At 40.1% G+C, this 10,195-nt stretch overlaps 1 protein-coding gene across 1 annotated transcript in view; it reads left to right on the top strand.

The window, feature by feature from the left end:
• The window catches only part of LOC104950000 (ras-GEF domain-containing family member 1B-A), a 39,180-nt gene extending 31,289 nt beyond the window's left edge, over positions 1–7,891 (top strand). The window contains exons 11-14 of the mRNA XM_010776436.1: positions 2,376–2,471; positions 3,242–3,365; positions 4,109–4,181; positions 6,097–7,891. Of these exons, the coding sequence (XP_010774738.1) occupies positions 2,376–2,471; positions 3,242–3,365; positions 4,109–4,181; positions 6,097–6,121 (318 nt within the window). The 3' untranslated portion in view covers positions 6,122–7,891. The remainder of the gene's footprint in view (positions 1–2,375; positions 2,472–3,241; positions 3,366–4,108; positions 4,182–6,096) is intronic.
• The last annotated feature ends 2,304 nt before the right edge of the window (positions 7,892–10,195 follow it).

The following is a 10,195-nucleotide window of genomic DNA, read 5'->3' as shown; positions in this document are numbered from 1 at the left end:
GTGTGCCTTGGCAGTCTAATAACTGCCCTTCTGTTGGCTAGTGCTCCAACACATTGAGGGTGAAACGAGGTGCTGCTGCTCAGGCATTATGAGGAAAAATGAAGCACTTTTTGAACATCAAAGCATGTCAACATGTCCCAGTAAAGACACACACAAAAAAGACACTCTTTAAGTATAAAATCTGAGTACTAGACAGCTGCTGGAGGAATCTAAAGTGACCTCTTCAGATAGAGCACTATGTGCTGATTACAATTATGTAAGATGGTTATCACACAGCCGTTATCTTCATGCACTGCAGCGTATAAGAAAAGGAAGGCGGAGTAGGAAAACAAACCGTAGCGCTGTCCCTCATTGGGCCTTGTTATCGTCTGGGAGCTGCTTTCAGTGTTTACGCCATCAGCAGCCGGCTGCGCTGGGCCTGGACGAGGGACAGCGGTTACATAACAGTGTGGCTCCGAGGGGACACGGAGGGTGCGTTACACGTGGGTCAAGATATGAGTTGGGTCTTGGTTTCCTCCTCATCAAACATGTTGTGTTCTCCTCGGCGAGGGAGGGAAAAGAACACACAGCGGCTGCCAGATCACATACTGTTCCCTGGCCTCTGGAGATGCCTCCCTGACCGTATTTGAACTAGTTATTAGCCTTTAAGCGCTTAGTCTCGTCCTCATACATCATTTGTTGAGTATGTGTGTTTTCACAGAGACACAGTGTACCGTCAGTATGTATCTGGCTCCCTGAATTTTTTTAGGGATGCTATTTAGGAGCTCAGAAATGCAAACACAAACCGCAGAGGTAGAGGTCCTGAAATGGAAAGTTCCCAAGAATTCTGGCATGTTCTCGCCCTTGTGACCTCTAGAGAGAGGGGGGGGGAGGGGATTGTTTATGATCTCTTATTGGCATCCACTGTTATGTTGTCTTTTTCAGAGGAACAACACAACTATTTATGCTCCATTCATCCTGTTTTGCTGCAGTTTTCTGCGAGGACAGAAAGTGTAATCATTCGTTGATATTTTGAGTTATTTGATTGAAATAACATTTTAACAAAATGCCGAAGCGCTGATCTGAAAGCAGCCCCGGAGTTTCACATGTTTGTTTGAGCAGCAACAGATCTCAGACATTTTACAATGAAGAATTTGCCCTTTAAACCCAGTTACATAACAGTGTGTACTGATGCTTGTTTTTAATCACAATACTAGAAGCTCTCTGACACACAGAGACGTTGTGTTCTGGACATAAGGCAGCAGGAAGTAGCAGCAGCAGCAGCAGCAGCAGCAGCAGCAGCAGCAGCAGCAGCAGCAGCAGCAGCAGCAGCAGCAAATAATAATAATAATAATAATAATAATAACAACAATGATTTTGATTAATAATAATAGAACCAGTGATCCCAAAATACTTTATAAAAGGCAAAAAAATAATTGTAAAACTACTAAAGTCTATTATCAGGTAACAAGAATTAAACAAGAGAGACGCTAATGACATAAAACAAAAAAAGATCGAAAATTGCTCATCGGAAGTCAGCAAGACCCCACCCCCCTCTGGCTCCAGACCCTCCACGTCCAGCTGTGACAACGACTGCCTCTCTGCTCCTGCTAGGCTGTGTGTACAGACCTGTGTGTATGCATGACAACAGTCTTTAGAACATGCATACTAGCATGTCCTTGTAAACAACATCCTGTCCCTACAGAGCACGCAAAACACCCTATCCGAGTCAAATGTTGTTTTATATAGCCCAATATCACAAAACCTAATAAAAGTACAATGTAGACATTCCAATTGACAAACATTATAAATGTAAAGTAAAGTAAAATACATTTAAGGGCCCATGAGGAGGTTTAAGGTAACCCTTTTAAAGGAAATGATTAAGGCTACTCTTAAATGTGGAGGTGTCGTACACCATTCAAACAACTTCACTCACAATAGGTTAACTGTATCCACCCCAACTTTGTTTGAATCAATATATCACTCTCACAATGATCATTTGGTGATACATTTCTGACAAGGTTAGTGTTACATAGAGATGTGATTATGTTACTGAATCAAACAAATTAGTCCTATCAAGGCGTTTAAGGCAGGGGGGGGGAGACTTTGGGATTTTAGCCTTTGCAGAACATTTGCATGCAAAGAAACCTTTAACAGTACAGGAAAGGGGAAAACCCCAAAAGCATAATGGGGCCTCTTTAAAGGTTGTATTAGTACTCGCTGCTACAGGCCCGTGAGTTTTGATGAAAAGGTTTTAATATCAAACTGTATTCTATTGTAATCCTTTTTTTCTTTGAATCAATGTTTATAGGGATGACACCCCTGTGAGTCATGTGGAAACCCCCCTGCATTTTCTCAGCAAAATGAAATTCCTTTCTCTTTCTGTTGTCTTGCAGATTGTCATCCCTTTCTTCAGCCTGCTCATAAAAGACCTCTACTTCCTCAACGAGGGATGTGCCAACAGGCTGAAGAGCGGACAGATCAATTTTGAGGTATACTGAAATTAAAATTCCCAAGAAGGGTTTCTCCCCCTCGTGAACACATGTTCTCCTTTTTATTCCTCCCACAACTGAATTGTCAGAAAACGTCACTATTTACTACACATGGCGACGGGTTTGTTGCTATTTATTTCCACTTCCCTAAAGAGTGTTAGAGAAAGAAGAAGTGAGACCTGTGTGTGTGAAGTGTGTTTCCATGGAACAAACACAGAACAATGACCAAATACTCAAGCGTTTCCAATGGTCTCACTGTTACACTGAAAAAGGCCCTGGGAAACTCTGCCGATTCCCTGTTAGGACTTTTACAGAGTACATAAGAACACAGTAAAGGAGCAGTATTCTGCTTTTTGGGGTTTTCCCTATCCCGTAGTGTGAAATATAGACTTTAGTGCACGTAAATGGTCTGCAAAGGCTAAGATCCCAAAGTTCCCTTCAGAGGGAGTTTCTCTCCCACACACTCCCCCCTACCTGAAATCCCTCCATTACTCTGTGACATCGGTATCACTCACGCTACTATTGGGTGAAACAGGGTGAAAAGAGGTGCTGCAGCTGTATGAAACAAATAAAACTCTTATTAAATATAATGAAACCTGAAACTGAGCATATAGGCCCCTCTTTTGCCCTTCAGAAACAACAGGCTTTATCCACAGTTAACTGGGAGTAGGCTATATACCTATGCTAACTGTATATTGCGTAGCAGAGAGCTATGAACATGTCGATTTTCTCTGAATGTTAACATGTATTTTTTTCTGGTTTTATATCAGAAATTCTGGGAACTCGCCAAACAAGTGAGTGAATTCATGGCCTGGAAGAAAGTGGAGTGTCCGTTTGAGAAAGATCGCAAGATCCTGCAGTACCTGCTGACTGCTCCAGTGTTCAATGAAGATGGTACGTTTATCAGTTAATTAATTATGTAGGAACTTCAAAAAAATCCTAACCCCACTTTTTTTAAGAAATAGTAAAATATGTTTTTAAATCCGGCTTTCACTTTCTAACAATATGACACAAGATGTAATCTCCATTGTAAGTATCTTTTAAAGGATTTCTGAGTATGAGTCATGCTAAAGTGCATAGGATTAACATTGTTTAGATGCTATTCATATTTATAAATGAAGGAGAAAAGAAGTGCAACTCCCGCAGTTTGTAATGACTACTGCAATGTAAATATAATAATTTGTGTGAAAATGTAGGGACATGTGGGACATCTAAGATCAGACTTTTAATTAGAAAATGCGGTAGTTTTTATATGATTAGTTATTACCCATCCTACATGAAGTGAACATCGGCTGCTACCGTTACCGTCAGTAAAAGTAGTGTATTGCTGTGGACTGACAAAGTGTTTCCAGTCATCAGAATGGCTTTTCTCCTGCTAAGGCTTGAATCCACTCCCACCTTGTTATCACCTCCTGGACTCAGCTCTGATGGTTTGGGTCTCCTCTAATCCACTTCAAAGTCGCGTGTCACTGACTCCGACTCTTCTCGCTGTCTTATTAGAGATAGACAGGAGTTCTGTCAAATCTTCTGACATTGAAGTGTACCGACCATAGGTGTAGTGCTGCAGGAGCGCACCAGGACCATGCTCGGGCACTATCCACTAAAATGCTAATGTTTCTTTATTTTTCTGGTTTCAGCATTGTATGTGGCATCCTACGAGAGCGAAGGTCCTGAGAACAACATGGAGAAGGACAGATGGAAGTCTCTGAGGTGTGCATTTACCCCCCTTGTCTATATCTTTACACACACACACACACACACACACACACACACACACACACACACACACACACACACACACACACACACACACACACACACACACACACACACACACACACACACACACACACACACACTCACCCGCAGGGCACCGCTGGGCACCGCAGTCTTTCAATCACGGCTGTCACCCCACGTCCCGTCCTGACCAGGCAGACCTAGAGGATGCAGGTCACACGGATGCTGACCCGCGCGCTATTCAAAAAATGCAACACACACACACACACACACACACACACACACACACACACACACACACACACACACACACACACATCATTCTTCTTTGTCACACCATCGCTTGCAAGTCCCATAAGTCATTTTCACACAATTACATCCCACGCACACACCGTACTCCCTTAATACACAGCTGTGTGTGTGTGTGTGTGTGTGTGTGTGTGTGTGTGTGTGTGTGTGTGTGTGTGTGTGTGTGTGTGTGTGAGATGGATGAGAGAAAATCAGCTTTGATCAGTTGTCTCTGACTCGTTGAAGAAAGCCCCAGAGAGCTGACGGAAGGACAATTCTTCCTCCTTCAGCATCACTCGCTGAAGTTTAATTGACACAGAGTATGAGGCGTTTATTTTTTGCCGCAGTGACAAAAAGGGTCGTCCAGCAATCATGAGATCTGTCCGGTGCATAACTGCCACTAAAGGCTTTATTTTTGTTAGCTGTGCAAACAATAAGTATGTGAATAGTTACTTTGTTACCGCCACATGGAGCCGAATCTTCTTACAGATGATACTGAGGCTTGCGTGTGCCAAAAATCTTCATTACGATTATTTTGGTGAAGAGTTGAAATTTAATTCATTCACATAAGACATTTTTGTGCATTTTGAAAGAACATTATGTTAGTTTATAAAGCAATTTTTGTATTGTTATTATTTAACTGATGATGTAAGAGGAGCTTTATTATTTACACAATATTATCATATCAACATATCCCTGTTTTTCTAACAATGGCAAAGGATTTATTTTCTTTATAATGGTTCTTGAACAAACTATCTTGTCAGTTTCTACAAGTTTCTATGAAAAATAACCAGCTTTAAAAAAAGACAACAGCATTTTGAGATATAGATTTTCACAACAGAATATAGCAGCCAAATTCACAAAGAAATATGTTTTTTGGGCACTTTATCTTGAGCCTACTTCTCAATATTTATATGGAAGAAGTCTGTAGTACATGGAATTCAGGATATAATGCTACAGGTGGCCAAAAACGCATGTATGCGATATACGACTCAGATCTGCTGGAAAAGTTCATAGGTGGCAACAGTTTCTGGACCCAGAGCCTGAGCTTTGCCTCTGCTGCGACACGATCTGTGACTTTCCTCCAGTGAAAACAAAAAAACTGTTGCTGCTTTTTAACATCGCAATTTCTTAATTATTATGGCTGGAGAGGGAAAAGTGAAAAATTGGGTTGTCCATTGAATGTAATATGAGGGAAAAGGTAAAAAAAAGAATTGTTAACTCAACATTTTAATATAATCTAATTTATCAATGAGCTAACAAAGCAAAACATTTTTTTTAAATGATATTGTGTATTGTCAGCTATTTCTTGGCTTTTTCTGTGTTGGAATTTAATATATTACATCAACCAATTGTTTACTTTTAAGATTTTTTTTTTTTTAAGGAACAGTAGGAAAATGCTCAGAGGATATACCATATATCATCTGAGCATTGTCTATTTTTTATTACAATGTTGTGTACAAAGTCTTGCAATGTAAGACATTTATCAAAATAAAATATGTCAAAAATCATTATTAAACTGCGGCTGTAAAGACAATTCTTCTTGTTTGCATCAAAGGATACACCAGAGACTAACAGCTGTTTCTCTTTATCTCCACAGATCCACTCTGCTAAGCAGGGTCTAAACTGGAGAAAAAAAACAAGACAAATGAGCCGTTGTCTAAACCAAGTATCCCTATGTTATAAGGGAACCGACAATCTCTACTTTGGCTGGCAAGGATCTTTTGTGTTCCCCCCCAGCTTCATATTTCTATCCAGCTCCGCCTTTCCTTACCCTCTTGCTATTTGTGCTGTTTTTTCCTCTCTTTGTATGACTTTATATTCTTTTTTTAAAAAGAGAAATGCTACAAACCTTCCCATTAAATGCCAAAGGGTGCCAAGGTTTCTTGTCTGAAGCCTTTCGCCCTGAAAGACCTTCTCTGAGCGTAAAGGAGTCGATGGGGTCGTTTGTTCCCCCCGCCAGTTTTCAACCTGTTTTTTTCCACTGAAGCTACATAGTTAGCCGCTGGTTGGCTAACTCAACGGAAAAGCTACTCGCACTGGTTCCATAAGCCAGCATCCTTTGTACGAACTGAAAACTTACCCACATCACTGTTTATGATTAAGCTAGCTATTATTTGTAGTTTTATTTTGTCTACTTCCTTTTGTACATTACCTGAGTTACATTACATTTATCTTGCTTCATGTTTCTAAGGAGCTTGTTGTATGTGTAAGATTGAATGCACTGGTTGCATTTAAAAGTTGTAACTGATGTTTTTTTGTTTGCGTAGTATACATTTTGTGATTTCCTTATGCAGGAAGCAACATTTCCTTCCTTTATCTTGAACACAGAGGCATCAGTAAACTTCAACCAATGTGTTTTTTGTACGGGCAAACAGCATAAAAAAAAACCCTTCCACTTGGGGCTGGGCGATATGAAGAAAAATCATATATGCAACACTTTTTTAGCAAATTGGGTGTAGGTTGACCTATGAGCTATGAGTCTGGTAAATTCGGAAAATGCATAACTCTAATGTGGTACAGCCTTAAAAACCAAGAAAAGTCAACACTTATGATATTAAGATACTAAAAATCTAAGAATATATCTTGGCTGATATCATAATCAAAATAATACAGATAAATTGCCCAGCCCTACTTGGGTTTTTAGTTGCTGTTGGACCCTCGGACAAAGACTTTCTTGGAAGTGTACTAAGGCCTTAAGTAGTGAGCTTAAATGGATGGTGTGATGATAGTGTGTTTCCTGTTGTTCCAGTGTTAAAAAAGCCCCACTGCTGCTGGGAGGATAAGCTGGGCAGACTACTACCATTCTTACCTTCTCTTTTGTTCCTGCTCCATTGTAAAACATGAGTGTGTGGTTGTGCTGCCCCCTGTTGGTTCAGTCCGAAAAGTGAATGGATTTTTGTGGTCGAATAATGTGAACCAAGAATTTCTGTTTGAACCCTACACATTCTAAATAATATCTTTTTATTTTTTGATATTGTTAAAATGTAGACTTTTCTCCATATTTGTTTTTATTTATAAATCTATTTGTGTAGTCACACTATGTCCTCATGCCAATATTTACTATTATTTTATTGTTATTTAATTTTGCATTGGTTACATAACATGCCGTAGTTCTCAGATGTTGGTTGAACTATTATTTTTATATAAACGTTTGTATGAGATAATTATTTTTCAAGGTACTGGCTCAGAGTATGAAGTTAAATGACGGATGTCTGCATTGCCTTGACTGCTCCTCCCTCAGCACAGAAGGCTGTTTGTTGTGTACATATTAGTTTTTCCACCCTGCTTTCATTCATTTGTATTTGGACTGTACAAAATGGATTACAGGATGATGAATGAATTAGTAGTGTTCAGAAGAAGAAAGTTAATAAAAGAATGAGTAGTTATATTTATGCCGCATTCGTCTCATTAGTGCATAAAAAAGTGACAGGTCACACCTCCCCCAATTATGCAAATGAGCTAAGTCCCGCCTCCCCTTTGTTCGAGGTGTGAGATCTCAAGTAGGTGTGATATCCCAAGTAGGTGTGAGATCCGTCGATAGGAGGGGGGGGTGATGTGTATTCACAGGTGTGAAAAGCCCCCACTGTTGCGCCTTATGGTGTATAATAAAAAATGTTTCAATCACATTAGTATGCATAAAAAGTGACAGGTGGGCCCGCCCCCAAGTCTATTAAAACAAAATGCCGCTTCCATCACATTAGTATGTATAAAAGTGACAGAAGGGCCCGCCCCAATTATGTGATGTCAGAAGACCGAAGGGGTGGAGTGAGATAAAAAAAAAAAGAACCCCGTGCAGATAAAAAAGCCAGTCATTTCCAATCATCAAGTCATCTTTCCAAAAAGAAAAAATGGCCAAGAGACGCCTCGATATGGGTTTAATCAGCGAGACGCCTGTGACAACTTACCGCCATCCGTCCGGAGCGCCAATCAAGAAACGGATGCAGTATCTGTGCCGGGTTCAAACACCTCCGGTCGAAGATCTTGAAGAGAAATGGCTTCTGGAAAATGAACATATTTGGGGATACGTATTCAACTATATGGCGAATGAACTGCATTTCTACAATCTGAAGAATGGAGAAACGTATGGACCCCACAGTGTTAAAGCGACGTTGACCTCAACAGATTGGGCTGTGTTAACTCTGGTGTCTTCCAGAGATCTCCACGCAACCATTGTATCGGAAGAAGTAGTGCATCAAGAAAACACTGTGAAACCAGCGGTGTACAAGATATGTGCAACAAAAAGCAAAGAAACGCAAACAAAAAGCGAGATCAAAGAAGAGTTTTCACCGTTACCCCTCAATGTGGAGGAAGAAGAAGGAAATATCCCCCCGCCGCCAGAAGTGAAAAGAGTCCTGACAAGCACCGTCTGGGAAACTAAAAGCGGACCATCTGGGCGATGGTATTACCGCGCAAGCCGTTTGCTGACGCAGGGGGGAGGGGTTCTCTCTAAAAGGGGAGGGGTTCTCTCTAAAACACAGTGTCCTGCCATCTCTCTCTGTTTCTGCTGATGTGTAAAATATACAAAATAACGTTTTATATACTTACTCTCTTGTTAAAAGGTGATGAAGTTTGTAGCGTAAGCCAGCCATCAGTGTTCTAGTTTTAAGGATCGAAGATTAGACCGGTTCAACCAATCATGGACATGACGTGGATCTGCGTACAGAGTTATCCCTTCAGGGAAACCCTTCTCCACAAAGTAAAGTGTCCTAGGTGGAACTAAGAACAACACGACCCGACTTCCCTTCCCCTGCCCCCTCCTTTTAAGTCTCCTACTTCCTCGTCCTTTTTATTGAACAAAACATTTTGCCCGTCGTGCAAGTCAAAGTTCCTTTTTCTACTGTGGCACAAATAACGTACTGTACGTTGTTATAGAACTTCGGGATGTTGGTTTTTTTTTTTTTTTAACACAATTTTTATACCGTTTTTCAACATTATAACATATTACATAACAAAGTAGCTTTTGTCACATTTTAGTGTTTTGAACGGAAAATCCTCAGCGTCAGGAAAAATGTTTTTAAGACAAAACAATTCTCATGTTTTTTTGTATATTTGTAGCGTTTTAATAAGGGTTTTTGTTTGACCCTTACCCCTGTTAGCTATTGTATAAAATTTACAATTTACAAGAAAGTCCCGTGGCATCACGTGGTAACTACTTGTGAAATTTTGTTATGATATTACTGATCTTCACATGTTACTCGGCCTAAAATCGAGACTCGATTAAAAGGTAGATATCACGGGGCAGTGTATGTCGTATATTCTTGTACTGTAAATATATTATATGTAATGTCGTTTTTATTTATGTACTATACGTCTTTTCTCGTACTTCGTCGTATAAGTTCTTACCATTGTCACCACCCATACTGACACGCGAAAGACAGTTTGTTGGACTATCGAGAGAACCTTGGTCGATAAAGATACCCAAAAGTCCACACAAAACCGTGTTCGTTTGCTAGTCAAACATTTTGTCCATAGTTACACCCTATCTTAGTATGTCACCTTCATACTGAAACGTCGTAACTGTCAATTCTTTTTCCAGATTAAACAAATTTACAACGTTCAACCTTAAAATCTACCATAACTATGAAAGACCTATCACAAAGAACTTTTCAGTTCAGCGCTCCAGGTTCATACTTGTGAGAGACTAAGTTCTATGAACGTGACCCTCTGATCAAGATAAAGACGAGGTAAATTTGTTA

The sequence above is a fragment of the Notothenia coriiceps genome, unplaced genomic scaffold (assembly GCF_000735185.1).
Source record: "Notothenia coriiceps isolate Sejong01 unplaced genomic scaffold, NC01 NC01_scaffold00017040, whole genome shotgun sequence".
Taxonomy (NCBI): Eukaryota; Metazoa; Chordata; class Actinopteri; order Perciformes; family Nototheniidae; genus Notothenia; species Notothenia coriiceps.
Note: the sequence above shows the minus strand (reverse complement) of the source record. Positions and strands in the feature narration are given on the sequence as shown.